Source organism: Saccopteryx bilineata, chromosome 2 (assembly GCF_036850765.1).
Source record: "Saccopteryx bilineata isolate mSacBil1 chromosome 2, mSacBil1_pri_phased_curated, whole genome shotgun sequence".
Taxonomy (NCBI): Eukaryota; Metazoa; Chordata; class Mammalia; order Chiroptera; family Emballonuridae; genus Saccopteryx; species Saccopteryx bilineata.
Window position 1 is genome coordinate 312,496,113 of NC_089491.1, and position 16,002 is coordinate 312,512,114.

The following is a 16,002-nucleotide window of genomic DNA, read 5'->3' on the forward strand; positions in this document are numbered from 1 at the left end:
TTTACCATCTTCTACTTCCTCTTTCCCTACTGTGATCCCCACACTGTGGTCTGTGTCTGTGGGTTTCTTTTTCTTCGCTTAATCCCTTCACCTTTGTCATCCTGCTTCCTCAATCCCCATACACTCTGACGACAGTCAGTCTGTTCTCCGTATCAATGAGTCTGTTTCTATTTTGTTTGTTAGTTTATTTTGTTAATTAGATTGCATACGTGATATCATGTCATACTTCTCTTTCTCTGAATGGCTTATGTTGCTTAGCATAATATTCTCCAGGTCAATCCATGCTATCGCAAAAGTTAAAATTTCCTTTTTTACAGCTGAGTAGTATTCCGTTGTGTAAAGGTACCACAGCCTTTTTATTCACTTTACTAATGGGCACTTGGGCTGCTTCCAAATCTTAGCTATTGTAAATAATACTGCAGTGAACATAAGGATTCCCTATTCTGGAATTCGGGGGTCAGAATATTGTCTACATTTTATTTAGCCTGGAGATTATTTTCTTCCTCAGCTGACCTGTACCAAAAAAGGAGAGTAGTGATACTTTTGTGATCTTTTAAAATTCTTTGTCCTTCCACCTAATCCTAAGTCAGTCGCCTTTTTCATGTGGTCTCTCTACTGAACTGCCTTTCCTCCTTACCACCTATTCATTTTTTAAAGTATTTTTAAATTTATTGATTTTTTTTAGAGAGGAAGGGGGGGTGAGGGAATGGTGTGCATTTATTGGTTTATTCTTGTATGTGCTTCAACCAAGGATCAAATCTGCAACCTTGGTGTATTGGGACAACACTCTAACTACCTGAGCCACCCAGCCAGCTGTATATTCTTTAAGATTCTACTCATAGCCCTGGCCGGATAGCTTGGTTGGTTGGAGCGTCATCCTGGTGCACAGAGGTTGCTGGTTCGATTCCCTGGTCAGGGCACATACAGAAGCAACTTGATGTTCCTGTCTCTCCCTGCTTCTCTCAAAAAAAAAAAAAAAAAAGATTCTACTCGTAGGTAGAATCCTCTGCTTCTTATATAGACTATTCATGGGCTATAATCACACTTATTAACATTAGGTTGGAAGGGTTTTTTTTACTTACATGTTGTTCTGTTCTAATAATTATCTCTGTATTTCTTGAGAGTCGGGGTCCACTCGCGCAGTGACTGACATATAGGAGGTATTGAATGAATGGCTATTGAATGATGAGTCCTAGTTGGTTCTGTTAACCTAGTCTCAGGGAGAGTATACTGCTCACAAAAATTAGGGGATGTTTCAAAATGAATATGAAGCAATAAAATATCTCCTAATTTTTGTGAGCAGTATATTTGAGGAGGATGACACAAGTCAGTTCTTGGAGAACTCAGAGTCTAATTAGAGATAAAATAAGGAGCTAAATTGCCAAGCTAGGAGGGATCTGGATATCGCTGCTGGGAGGCCCCGAGGGAAGGTCCATGAAGTAGATTTGAGAAGGGGGAAGTCAAGAAGATGGCTGAAGAGGAATGGAAAGGAACACCTCTAATACAGGAGGGATCCTCTTGTTAAAGGGTTCAAAGGTCACCCTTCAACATGGTGCTGACTGGGATAGCTTTACTGAATGGAAGCAGAAGATTGGAGTCAGGGTGTCCTGTGAAGAGGGAAACTGGGAGATGCTTCTGGCCTCTGAGCAGAGTTGCCTAAGAAGACTGTTAAGAACTTCATTTAACAGACTTTCACTGCTATGGGCCTCTATCTAATGTTCCCTTCATTGACCTATTTATTCCCCTTCACTCCTCAGATGAACGCCTCACAGCTGAGGAAATGGATGAGCAGAGGCGGCAGAACGTTGCCTATCAGTACCTGTGCCGGCTGGAGGAAGCCAAACGGTGAGCAGAGGGACTGCCTCTTTCTGGTCTCCCTTGCCCACCCTGCCCACTCCAGGCACCTGCCCCCAAAGCAAAAGCAAAAGGGCAAGAGTCCATTGTGTGGGAAATAGCATCTTTTTTTTTTTTAGAGCAGTTCTAGGTTCACAGTACAATTGAGAGGAAGATACAGAGATTTCCCATAACCCTCCTGCTCCCACACATGCATAGTTTCCCTCATTCAACATGCCCCCACAAGACTGGAACATTTATTACAATTGAACTGACACTGACACATCATTATCACCCACAGTCCACACTTTACACTAGGGCTTATTATTGGTGTTGTATATTCTGTGGGTTTGAACAAATATATAAGGACATGTATCCACCATTATAGTATCACACAGAATCCTTTCGCTGCCTTAAAAATCCTTTGTATCTCCCCTTTCTCTCTAACCCCTGCAACCACTGATCATTTTATCGTCTCAATAGTTTTGCCTTTTTCAGAATGTCATATACTTGTAATCATATCGTTTTATAACCTTTTCAGATTGGCTTCTTTTTTTGTTTGTTTTGGGGTTTTTTTTGTATTTTTCCAAAGTGGGAAGCAGGGGGCGACAGATTCCCTCATGCGTCTAACCGGGATCCACCCGGCATGCCCACGAGGGGGTGATGCTCAGCCCATCTGGGTCATTGCTCTGCTGCAACCGGAGCCTTTCTAGCACCTGAGGCAGAGGCCATGGAGCCATACTCAGCGCTCTGGCCAACATTGCTCCAATGGAGCCTTGGCTGCAGGAGGGGAAGAGAGAGATAGAGAGGAAGGAGGGGGTAAGGGTGGAGAAGCAGATGAGCACTTCTCCTGTGTACCCTGACTAGGAATTGAACCCAGAACTTCCACACACCGGGCTGACTACTGCTGAGCCAACCAGCCAGGGCCTCAGATTGGCTTCTTTTATTTAATAATATGCATTTAAAATTCCTCCATGGCCCTGGCCAGTTAGCTCAGTCGGTTTGTCCTGAAACAAGATTGCAGGTATGATCCCCTGTTAGGATACACTTGGAATGCAACCAGCAACCAATAAATGCATGACTGAGTAGAACAACAAATGAATGCTTTCCTTCCCCCTCCCCTTTCTCTCTCTTCCTCTGTAAAAATCAATCAATAAGTAAAACCCTGGCCCAGGCTGGATAGCTCGGTTGGTTGGAGCATTGTTCCAAAGTGCTGAGGTTGCCAGTTTGATCCCTGGTCAGAGCACATACAGGAACAGATCTATGTTCCTGTCTCTCTTCCTTCCTCTCTCAATAAAACCAATAAATAAATTTTTTTTTTTTTTTTTTGGATTTTTCTGAAGCTGGAAACGGGGAGAGACAGTCAGACAGACTCCCGCATGCGCCCGACCGGGATCCACCCGGCACGCCCACCAGGGGTGAGGCTCTGCCCACCAGGGGGCAATGCTCTGCCCCTCCGGGGCATCGCTCTGCTGTGACCAGAGCCACTCTAGCGCCTGGGGCAGAGGCCAAGGAGCCATCCCCAGCGCCCGGGCCATCTTTGCTCCAATGGAGCCTTGGCTGTGGGAGGGGAAGAGAGAGACAGAGAGGAAGGGGTGGGGGTGGAGAAGCAAATGGGCGCTTCTCCTATGTGCCCTGGCCGGGAATCAAACCCGTGTCCCCCGTACGCCAGGCCGACGCTCTACCACTGAGCCAACCGGCCAGGGCCAATAAATAAATCTTTAAAAAACAAAACAAGCCTGACCAGACAGTGGTGCAGTGGATAGAGCGTCGGACTGGGATGCCAAGGACCCAGGTTCAAGACCCCAAGGTCGCCAGCTTGAGCGCAGGCTCATCTGGTTTGAGCAAAAGCTCATCAGCTTGGACCCAAGGTCGGTGGCTCGAGCAAGGGTTTACTCGGTCTGCTAAAGGCCACAGTCAAGGCACATATGGGAAAGCAATCAATGAACAACTGAGGGGTCGCAATGCACAACGAAAAACTAATGATTGATGCTTCTCATCTCTCCGTTCCTGTCTGTCCCTGTCTATCCCTCTCTCTGACTCTCTCTCTGTCTCTGTAAAAAAAAAAAAGATTAAAAAAATGATAAAGGCCCTGGCTGGTTTGCTCAGTGGTAGAGTGTTGGCCTGGCGTGCAGGAGTCCCGGGTTCGATTCCCGGCCAGGGCACACAGGAGAAGCGCCCATCTGCTTCTCCACCCCTCCCCCTCTCCTTCCTCTCTGTCTCTCTCTTCCCCTCCCGCAGCCAAGGCTCCATTGGAGCAAAGTTGGCCCGGGCGCTGAGGATGGCTCCGTGGCCTCTGCCTCAGGTGCTAGAATGGCTCTGGTTGCAACAGAGCAACACCCCAGATGGGCAGAGCATCGCCCCTGGTGGGCATGCTGGGTGGATCCCGGTCGGGCGCTTGCAGGAGTCTGTCTAACTGCTTCCCTGTTTCTAACTTCAGGAAAATTCAAAAAGATAAAAAAAGATAAAAACAAAACAAACAAACAAAAACCTTGGCTGGATAGGTGGTTGGCTGGAGTGTTTTCCTGGCTTGGAGGTTACCAGTTCGATTCCTGGTCACAGCACATATAGGAGCAGCTTGATGTTCCTGTTTCTCTCTCCCCGCCTCTTTCTCAAAAACAAAAAGAAAAACAAATAAACCCAAGGATTCTTCCATGTCTTTTCATTGCTTGCTAGCTCATTTCTTATTAGCGCTGAATAATATTTCATTGTCTGCGTGTACCACTTTATTAATTCACTCACCTATTGAAGGACATCTTGGTTGCTTTCAAGCTTTGGCAATTATGATTAAATCTGTTACAAACATCTGTGTGGAGGTTTTTGTGTGGACATAAGTTTTCAACTCCTTTGGGTAAATACCAAGGAGCATAATTGCTAGATCATTTGTGGTAAGAGTACGTTTAGTGTAAGAAAGCACTAAACTGTCTTTCAAAGTGGTTGTAACATTTTGCATTCCCACCAGCAATAAATGAGAGTTTCTTTTGCTCCACATCCTTGCCAACATTTGGTGTTGTCAGTGTCCCAGATTTTGGCCATTTAATAGGTGTATATTAGTATCTCATCATTTTGTTTGTTTGTTTGTTTTTGGCTGAGACAGAGAGAGGGACAGATAGGGACAGACAGGAAGGGAGAGAGATGAGAAACATCAATTCTTCGTTGCGGTTCCTTAGTTGTTCATTGATTGCTTTCTCATATGTGCCTTGACCAGGGGGCTACAGCAGACTGTGTGACCCCTTGCTTGAGCCAGAGACCTTGGGCTCAAGCTGGTGAGCCTTGCTCAAACCAGATGAGCCTGCGCTCTAGCTGGCGACCTCAGGGTCTCGAACCTGGGTCCTCCATATCCCAGTCTGATGCTCTATCCATTGTGCCACCGCCTGGTCAGGCTCTCATCATTTTTTTTTTTTAAAGAAAAACGTAGAGATTAACACACTCTTTTAATTTGTTTATAATTTTTTTTGTGTGTGTATTTTTCTGAAGCTGGAAACGGGGAGGCAGTCAGACAGACTCCCGCATGCGCCCTACCGGGATCCACCGGGCACGCCCACCAGGGGGTGACGCTCTGCCCATCCGGGGCGTCGCTCTGTCGCGACCAGAGCCACTCTAGTGCCTGGAGCAGAGGCCAAGGAGCCATCCCCAGCGCCCGGGCCATCTTTTGCTCCAATGGAGCCTCAGCTACGGGAGGGGAAGAGAGAGACAGAAAGGAAGGAGAGGGGGAGGGATGGAGAAGCAGATGGGCGCCTCTTCTGTGTGCCCTGGCCGGGAATCGAACTCAGGACTTCCGCATGCCAGGCCGACGCTCCACCACTGAACCAACTGGCCAGGGCCTATTTATAAATATTTTTAAGGTTTAAAAGTGTTTGAAGTTCATAATTCCTAGTAGGAAAACATTACCTGAATGAATACCCTAATGTCAAACCACTGTAGAATGTTACAGCTGCATTTAGGGTAGAGGGTTAGGGATTCTCTTCAAAGCACCTCAGCTTTCTTCTGAGATCAGAGAACACTGGTTTGTATTCTTGCAACATCCATGGGGTGATATAAGTTGCTTTTCCTTCAGCAAGGGCTTTATTATTCAGATGGGAATTAAGCTTGACTTCCGAATTTGGCTGACAGTTTAGTGATGAGATTCATAAGCTTTGGGCTGCTCTGATAGTTGAACATATTTGCCAGGTTCTGGGCTATATCATGGAAGGCCACCTAACTTCTGTATTCTTGCGGCTGCAAGAACCCCTGGATTACTAAGAATTTTGTTGATCCCAGGCATTACTGCCAGACCAGGCACGTCCCCTCCCATTCCAGGCATGCCCCCAGCAAAGCTACCTGGAAAAGAGTCTTACTGAGAGCTCCTAATTATGGTCTGGCTTTGTCCTCCCTCTGATCTCTCTCATATTCCTCCCGAACCTTCTTAACCCTTTCCATTCTTTCTTTGATCTCTTGCTCTTCACCTTATCACTTTCTCCGATGTTCTGCAATTTTCTGTGCCCTTGGTTGAACTTCTTTTAGCATTGCACTAACATCTAGGTCATAATCCAATTTACACGCAAGGGGCTGCTTCTTCCCAGTGGCCCAGAAGGCTGTGCGCTTTTCCTTGCCACTTGTAAGGCTGAGCTGAATCAGGATTTATTTCAGTAGCTATGCCAGTCTCGAATGGCAGCATTTGGCTCCTGTAATTTGACAGACACTGGGTCTCTTGGGATTTAGAATGGCCAAGTGAGGCTTCAGCTTGATGGTCAACAAACCCATGGCTTTCTGTGGTTCACCATCATTTTGGGCATCAATGACAACCACTTTTTTTTTTTTTTTAATCATCATTTGCCTGATCTCTCCTTGGTTATCTCTACATTTTTATCTTATTTCTTTTTTTGTTTTGTTTTTTCATTTTTCCGAAGCTAGAAATGGGGAGGCAGTCAGACAGACTCCCGCATGCGCCCGACCAGGATCCACCCGCATGCCCACCAAGGGGCGATGTTCTGCCCCTCTGGGGCGCTGCTCCATTGCATCCAGAGCCACTCTAGCACCTGAGGTAGAGGCCACAGAGCCATCCCCAGCGCCAGGGCCATCTCTGCTCCAATGGAGCCTTGGCTGCAGGAGGGGAAGAGAGAGACAGAGAGGAAGGAGAGGGGGAGGGGTGGAGAAGCAGATGGGTGCTTCTCCTGTGTGCCCTGGCCGGGAATCGAACCCAGAACTCCAGCACGCCAGGCCGACACTCTACCACTGAGCCAACCTGCCAGGGCCGGGGGATGCTCATTTAAATGCTGCTGTTTTTAATTTCAAATTCTATTTGTTACTGATATACAGGAAAGCAATTGACATGTATATTAACCGTGTATTCTGAAATCTTGCTATAAATATAATTGTTTATTAATTCCAGGGTTTTTTGTTTTTTGTGGGTTTTTTTTTTTTTGTATTTTTCTGAAGCTAGAAACGGGGAGAGACAGACTCCCGCATGCGCCCGACTGGGATCCACCCGGAACACCCACCAGGGGCGAGGCTCTGCCCACCAGGGGGCGATGCTCTGCCCCTCCGGGGCATCGCTCTGTTGTGACCAGAGCCACTCTAGCACCTGGGGCAGAGGCCAAGGAGCCATCCCCAGCGCCCGGGCCATCTTTGCTCCAATGGAGCCTTGGCTGCAGGAGGGGAAGAGAGAGACAGAGAGGAAGGAGGGGGGAAGGGTGGAGAAGCAGATGAGCACTTCTCCTGTGTGCCTTGGCCGGGAATCGAACCCAGGACTCCCGCATGCCAGGCCGATGCTCTACCGCTGAGCCAACCGGCCAGGGCCATTTATCTTATTTCTTGAGGGGCATCAGTGTCTGGTTCAATCATATTTTCATTGTCAATTTCAGGATCACTTTCCTCACTTGATGGTTCCTCTGTCCTTATGTTTTCCTCTGCCTTCTTACAATGTTTTTTTTTCCTTGATACTCTGATTTAGTTTTTTTTTTATTTTAATTTTTTATTTTTTATTTTATTTTTTTTACAGAGACAGTGAGTTAGAGAGAGGGATAGACAGGGACAGACAGACAGGAACGGAGAGATGATAAGCATCAATCATTAGTTTTTCATTGCGTGTTGCAACACCTTAGTTGTTCATTGATTGCTTTCTCATATGTGCCTTGACCGTGGGCCTCCAGCAGACCGAGCAACCCTTTGCTGGAGCCAGCAACCTTTGGTTCAAGCTCGTGGGCTCTTGCTCAAACCAGATGAGCCCACGCTCAAGCTGGCGACCTCAGTGTCTCGAACCTGGGTCCTCGGCATCCCAGTCCGATGCTCTATCCACTGCGCCACCGCCTGGTCAGGCTAGTTTTATGAGTAGCAGGTGGTTTTTTACTACTGCCACAAATTCTCTCCATCTACTCTGTAAGGAAGTGTTATTTCCCCAGTGTGCAGAATGCTCAGATCCTGCTTACACATATTCATATAGGCCTGAAGCTGGGTGGGGTGGGTAAGGTGGGCTGGTCCATGGTCAGAAAACTGTGGGAAGCAGCAAGCTTGGCTGAGGCTGTGACCCAATTCCAGGGGACTAGGTAGAAGAAAGGGTGGCTGCCTTGAGGCAGAACCTCATCATTGTTTTAATTTGCCTTTCTCTGATAAAATAGGATGTAGAGCAGGCGTCCCCAAACTATGGCCCGCATGCGGCCATTTATCCGCCCCCGCTGCACTTCCGGAAGGGGCACCTCTTTCATTGGTGGTCAGTGAGAGGAGCACTGTATGTGGTGGCCCTCCAACGGTCTGAGGGACAGTGAACTGGCCCCCTGTGTAAAAAGTTTGGGGACCCCTGATAGAGCATCTTTTCTTTCTTTCTTTCTTTCTTTCTTTCTTTCTTTCTTTCTTTCTTTCTTTCTTTCTTTCTTTCGTTTTAAGATAAGTGTTTATTCCAGTGAGAATTCCTTTTTCTTTTTTTTTTTTGTGGCAGAGATAGAGTCAGAGACAGGGACAGAGGACAGACAGACAGGAAGGGAGAGAGATGAGAAACATCAATTCTTTGTTGCAGCACCTTAGTTGTTCATTGATTGCTTTCTCATATGTGCCCTGACGGGGGTGGGGTTGGGGTGGGGGGGTGGTTTACAGCAGATCGAGTGAGCTAGGTGAGCACTTGAATTATCAGGGAGGGGTTACTTCATAAATTTTAAAGTGGCACACCTGAAACTAATATAAACTAATATTGTCAACTATAATTAAAAATATAAATAAACTAACTAAATAAATAAAAATAAACAGACCTTACAGTCCTCACAAAAATCAACTTGAAATGGAGCATCAACCTAAATGTAAAACACAAAACTATAAAAATTCTTTGAAGATAACATAGACCCCTTGCTCGAGCCAGCGACCTTGGGTCCAAGCTGGTGAGCCTTGCTCAAACCAGATGAGCCCGCGCTCAAGCTGGCGACCTCGGGGTCTCGAACCTGGGTCCTCCACATCCCAGTCCGACACTATTCACTGCGCCACTGCCTGGTCAGGCGTGGAGCATCTTTTCATATGCTTATTTGCCATCTGTATATCTTCTCTGGTGAGATGTCTTTTAAGGTCTTTGGCCCATTTTTTAATTGGGTTGCTTGTTTTCTTACTGGGTTTTGACAATTTGTGTATCTTAGATAAAAATTCTTTATTTGGTACACCTTTTGCAAATATTTTCTCCCTGTCTGTGGCTTGTCTTCTCACTCTCCTGACATTGTCTTTTGTAGAGCAGAAGTTTTTAATATTAGTGAAATCCAGCTTATTAACTATTTCAAGGGTTAAGGATTATGCCTTTCTTGTATCTAAAAGTCATTGCCATACCCAAGGTCATCTAGGTTTTCTTCCATGTTATCTTCAAAGAATTTTTATAGTTTTGTGTTTTACATTTAGATTGATGCTCCATTTCGAGTTGATTTTTGTGAGGAGTGTAAGGTCTGTGTTTATTTTTATTTATTTAGTTTATTTATATTTTTAATTATAGTTGACAATATTAGTTTGTATTAGTTTCAGGTGTGCCACTTTAAAATTTATGAAGTAACCCCTCCCTGATAACTCAAGTGCTCACCTAGCACCATACATAGTTATTACAATATTGACTAGGTCTGTGTTTAGATTCATTTTTTGCAAGTGAATATTCAATTTCAGCAGCATTTGTTGAAGAGACTGATTTTGCTCTATTGTACTGCCTTTACTCCTTTGTCAAAGATCAGTTGACTATATTTACCTGGGTCTATTTCTGGACTATTTCAGTTCATTATCTATTTGTCTATTCCAGGGAACCTATGGCTCTCGAGCCAGATGTGGCTCTTGATGGCTGCATCTGGCTCGCAGACAAATCTTTAATAAAAAAAATAACGTTAAAATATAAAACAGCCTGACCAGGTGGTGGCGCAGTGGCTAGAGCATCGGACTGGGATGCAGAGGACCCAGGTTTGAGACTCCAAGGTCTCCAGCTTGAGCGCGGGCTCATCTGGTTTGAGCAAAGCTCACCAGCTTGGACCCAAGGTCGCTGGTTTGAGCAAGGGGTTACTTGATCTGCTGAAGGCCCATGGTCAAGGCACATATGAGAAAGTAATCAATGAACAATTAAGGTGCTGCAACAAAAAACTGATGATTGATGCTTCTCATCTCTCTCCATTCCTGTCTGTCTGTCCTATCTATCCCTCTCTCTGACTCTCTCTGTCTCTGTAAAAAAAAAAAAAAAAAAAAATATATATATATGTATATATATATATATATATATATATATAAACATTCTTATGTATTACAGTCCATTCATTTCCACCGCTCATGTTCATGGTTGTGGGTGGCTGGAGCCAATCACAGCTGTCCTCCGGGACAACACCAAATTTTATTGGATAATGCCTAACATACACAGGTCGTTGTATGGCTCTCACGGAATTACATTTTAAATATGTGGCGTTCATGGCTCTCAACCAAAAAGGTTCCCGACCCCTGGTTTATTCTCTCACTGTTTTGATTACAGTGGCTAAGTAAGGTAGCATCAGTCCTCTAACTCTGTTCTTTTTCTTCAATATTTTGTTGGCTCCTTCAATATGTTGTATGGGTTTATTGCCTCTCCATATGAACTTTAGAATCAGTATGTAATTTTCACAAAATAATTTGCTGGGATCTTGATTTGGATTGTGTTGAATCTATAGTTCAAGTTGGAAAGAAATAACATCTTGACAAAATTAAGTCTTTCTATTCTTAAACACGGAATGTCTCTCAATTATTTAGTTCTTTCATTTTTCTCATCAGAGTTTTATAGTTTTCCTCATATAGATCTTGTACATATTTTGTTAGATTTATACTTAAGTTTGCGATTTTGGGGGATGCTCATTTATTTTTTATTTTATTATTTTTTCTGAAGTTGGAAACAGGGAGGCAGACAGACTCCCTCATGCGCCCGACCGGGATCCACCTGGCATGCCCACCAGGGGGCATGCTCTGCCCATCTGGGGCGTTGCTCTGTTGCAATCAGAGCCATTCCAGCGCCTGAGTCAGAGGCCACAGAGCCATCCTCAGTGCCCGAGGCAACTTTGCTCCAGTAGAGCCTTGGCTGCAGGAGGGGAAGGGAGAGACAGAGAGGAAGGAGAGGGGGAGGGGTGGAGAAGCAGATGGGTGCTTCTCCTGTGTGCCCTGGCCGGGAATCGAACCCAGAACTCCAGCACGCCAGGCCGACACTCTACCACTGAGCCAACCGGCCAGGGCCGGGGGATGCTCATTTAAATGCTGCTGTTTTTAATTTCAAATTCTATTTGTTACTGATATACAGGAAAGCAATTGACATATATATTAACCGTGTATTCTGAAATCTTGCTATAAATATAATTGTTTATTAATTCCAGGGTTTTTTGTTTTTTGTGGGGTTTTTTTTTTTTTTTTGTATTTTTCTGAAGCTAGAAACGGGGAGAGACAGACAGACTCCCGCATGCGCCCGACCGGGATCCACCCGGCACGCCCACCAGGGGCGAGGCTCTGCCCACCAGGGGGCGATGCTCTGCCCCTCCGGGGCATCGCTCTGTTGTGACCAGAGCCACTCTAGCGCCTGGGGCAGAGGCCAAGGAGCCATCCCCAGCGCCCGAGCCATCTTTGCTCCAATGGAGCCTTGGCTGCGGGAGGGGAAGAGAGAGACAGAGAGGAAGGAGAGGGGGAGGGGTGGAGAAGCAGATGGGTGCTTCTCCTGTGTGCCTTGGCCGGGAATCGAACCCAGAACTCCAGCACACCAGGCAGACACTCTACCACTGAGCCAACCGGCCAGGGCCGGGGGATGCTCATTTAAATGCTGCTGTTTTTAATTTCAAATTCTATTTGTTACTGATATATAGGAAAGCAATTGACATATATGTTAACCGTGTATTCTGAAATCTTGCTATAAATATAATTGTTTATTAATTCCAGGGGGGTTTTTGGTTGCATTTCTTCAGATTTTTTACATAGACAATTATGCCTTCTGTGAACAAAGCAATATCACATCCTTTTATCCCCGTACCTACCTCAATACATAGCTCTAAACTATGTGAAAATTTGCTTATATAACCACAATGTCATTATAATGCCCAACCAAGTTACCCATTAATCCTTGGAAGATCAATACTGCGACTATTTTCAGATTTTCCTGATTATCTTTTAAAAAAATCTATTTTTACATCTGGTCACAATGTCTCTTAAGTCTTCTTTAATCTAGAATAACCCATCTTCCCTTTTTAGTTATTTTTAAATTTTTTAAATTATTGATTTAGAGAAAGAGAGGAAAGGGAGGTGAGAGAGTGAGAGAGAAAGAAACATTGATTAGGGTTTTTTTTGTTTTTGTTTTTTAGTGAGAAGAGACAGACTTCCACATGCACCCCGACCAGGATCCACCCGGCAAGCCCACTAGGGGGTGATGCTCTGCCCATCTGGGGCACTTACTCTGTTGCAACCCGAGTCATTTTTTAATGCCTGAGGTCGAGGCAATGGAGTCATCCTCAGTGCCAGGGGCCAACTCGCTCTAATTGAACCATTGCCACAGAGGGAAGGAGAAGAGAGAGCCAGAGAGAGAGAAGCGAGAGGTGGAGGGGTGGAGAAGCAGATGGGCACTTCTCCTGTGTGCCCTGGCCGAGAATCGATCCCAGGACTTCCACACGCCAGGCCAACACTCTTCCACTGAACCAACCATCCAGTGATTTGTTGTTCCACTTGTTTATGCATTCATGTGTTGATAATTGTATGTGCCCTGACTGAGCATTGAACTTGCAACCTTGGCATATCAGGACAACATTCTAACCAACTGAACTACTGGGCCAGGGTTCGTTTTTAATTCTTTATGTCATTGGCTTGTTGAAGAAACATGGTTATTTGCTCTGTAGAGAACATCCTACATTCTGGCTTTGTCTCTGCTTTTGCATTCAACTTGTTCCTCTATACACCATATTTCCTGTAAATGGCTGTTAGCTCTAAAGGCAGATTAAATGCTTACTTCTTTCTTTTTTGTCAATACTATATTTTTAATGTTTTCTAAAAAGGTAGGTAACAACCTGACCCGGCAGTGGTGCAATGGATAGAGCATCGGACTGGGACACTGAGGACCCAGGTTTGAAACCCTGAGGTCACCAGCTTGAGCGCAGGCTCATCCAGCTTGAGCATGGGCTTACCAGCTTGAGTACGGGGTCGCTGGCTTGAGTGTGGGATCATAAACATGACTCCATGGTCTCTGGCTTGAGCCCAAAGGTTGTGGGCTTGGAAAATAAGGTCGCTGGCTTGAGCCCAAGGTCACTGGCTTGAGCAAGGAGTCACTCCTTCTGCTGGAGCCCACCAGTCAAGGCACATATGAGAAAGCAATCAATGAACAACTAAGGAGCTGCAATGAAGAATTGATGCTTCTCATCTCTCTCCCTTTCTGTCTGTCTGTCCCTATCTGTGCCTCTCTCTGTTTCTGTCTCTCTCTCTCTCTCTCTCTCTCTCTCACACACACACACACACACACACAGAAGAAATAAAAGGTAGGTAACATAGGGTGGACAGGAAATCAGGTGTCTTTGGCAGGAAAAGCATGAAGTGAGTTGTGACTGGCTCCATCTTTGAAAACAGTTCTTTTTCTATAGATTTTTTTATGTGAAGAAGTTTGGAAATCCCATGTGAGAAGTCCTTGTTCTCTACCTGTATAGCCATCAACGATAATAATACTTCACATTTATATTCAAAGTGTTCTCACATAGCTCATTTATTTTGGTAGATGCTTACTGACACACAGTACAGATGGTAGTATCTTCATTTTGAAGATTATGCGGCCATGGCCAGTTGGCTCAGTGGTCAAGCATCAGTTCGGCATGTGGATGTCTTGGGTTCAATTCCCTGTCGGGGCACACAGGAGAAGTGCCCACCTGCTTCTTCACACCTCCCACTCCTCTCGCATCTCTCTTTCTCTCTCTCTCTCTTCCCCTTCCTGCAGCCATAGCTGTATTGGTATGAGTTGACCCCGGGCACTGAGGATGGCCCCAAGACCTCCTCCACAGGTGCTAAGAAGAGCTCAGTTGCTGAGCAACGGAGCAATACCCCAGATGGGCAGAGCATCTCCCCCTACTGGGCTTGCTGGGTAGATCCTGGTTGGGGTGCATGCGGGAGTCTGTCTTTGCTTCCCTGCCTCACACTGAATTGAAAAAAATGGATTATGCAACTGAAGCTCCAGTGAAGTAGCAGAAATGGTGTGGAAAACATAGCTTCTGATTCCAAGGGCTATGACCTTTCTGTCCCTTTGTGCTGCTTCCCTTCCATCAGCCCTGGGTGTTCTCCCCCTACCCTCACTACCGTCAAAGGTGGGTTTTGGGCCATGTACATATTTCACTCAGGCCTATATGACCTTTCTGTAACTGAGTTCTCAGAGAATATGCAGAATGAGAGAAGTGAGCAAATTCATTTTTGTTTAACAGTCAAATGCATAACCAGACTGAGTGAGAGGTTATATCATGTAACAGATAGGAGCCTCTTTAAGCCCTACTGAATGTGGGCAGATTTAGGATCTGTCAGGAGAGAATTTCTGGGATAGGTGGGGGCTAAGGATTAGCCAGTTCAGGTGTCTGGAGCAGCTTGGGAGAATATGGAAACAGCCAGGCAATGGGCAGAGAGGGGAGCTGGGAACAGAGCAAGAATAGGAGGTAGGAGAGTCAGAGGCTACTTAAGGGGAGAGAGGGAGGGAAGGTCCTGTGGTTAGAATGAACTGCAGTGGCTTGTCGGAGCAGGTGAGAAGGTGCTCTCTGCTCTTGTGCTCGCAGCTGGATGGAGGCCTGCCTGAAGGAGGAGCTCCCTTCCCCGGTGGAGCTGGAAGAGAGCCTCCGGAATGGAGTGCTGCTGGCCAAGCTGGGCCACTGTTTTGCACCCTCTGTGGTTCCCTTGAAGAAGATCTATGACGTGGAGCAGCTGCGGTACCAGGTAGGTAATAGAGGTTTCTGCCTTCCAACTTATTCCTCTCAGACTACCCCTTCTTCTCAAAGCTGTGTGAGTAGAGTGACCATATATTTTATTGTCCAAACCTGGATATTTTTGAAGATGAAAACAGTGCTGCTAATCATTGCACTGGAACAACAGGTATCAATTGGTATCTCCCAGCCAGACCATGTGCATTATCCTTAGCAGCAAGGGACACTTGACAAGTGGGCTTTGAGATACCCCTGCTATGAAAACTTCTAAGAAGACTTTTCTACCCACCACCTCCACGCAGAGGCTGTGGGCTTTGCCCCATGCAGGGATTTCCTGGGCACACTGCCCCCTTTGTGCCCTGGTAGCCTGACCTGCCTCTCCTTCCTGTCCTAGTTCTGCATTCCTGTTTTCGAGGATGCCTTTCTAGATTGTTAGTCCCATCCCTGTGCCACCTCTCCCAAATGTCCACTCCTGGTGGTTTCTGTTGGTCTGTGTGTCTGTCTTGGGAGATGAAAAGTCCAATGGGAGGATCCTCTGGCTCCTCCAGCCACTTGAAAATCCGAGCAGTGGTCTGGCTCTGCTCATAGGGAACCCTGAGAACTGTGGAAATAGATTCTCTTCTCTTTCTTTCCCTTTCAGGCAACTGGCTTGCATTTCCGTCACACCGACAACATCAATTTTTGGCTCTCTGCAATAGCCCACATCGGTCTGCCTTCGGTAACAATAAGCCTCAAGATTGAGGTTTATCTTTACTATTCACCAGCCAACCCCTTCCCCAGCCCTCACCACACACAAATTTATCACTCTGGGACT

At 45.9% G+C, this 16,002-nt stretch overlaps 1 protein-coding gene and 1 pseudogene across 3 annotated transcripts in view; one reads left to right on the forward strand and one right to left on the reverse strand.

The window, feature by feature from the left end:
* IQGAP3 (IQ motif containing GTPase activating protein 3) overlaps window positions 1-16,002 on the forward strand; it is a 55,881-nt gene that overhangs the window by 3,309 nt on the left and 36,570 nt on the right. For all 3 annotated transcript variants that reach the window (XM_066261810.1, XM_066261812.1, XM_066261811.1), the window contains exons 2-4: window positions 1,758-1,845; window positions 15,045-15,201; window positions 15,829-15,906. In XM_066261810.1, the coding sequence (XP_066117907.1) occupies window positions 1,758-1,845; window positions 15,045-15,201; window positions 15,829-15,906 (323 nt within the window). The remainder of the gene's footprint in view (window positions 1-1,757; window positions 1,846-15,044; window positions 15,202-15,828; window positions 15,907-16,002) is intronic.
* Window positions 5,917-13,944, reverse strand: LOC136324424 (hsc70-interacting protein-like; annotated as a pseudogene).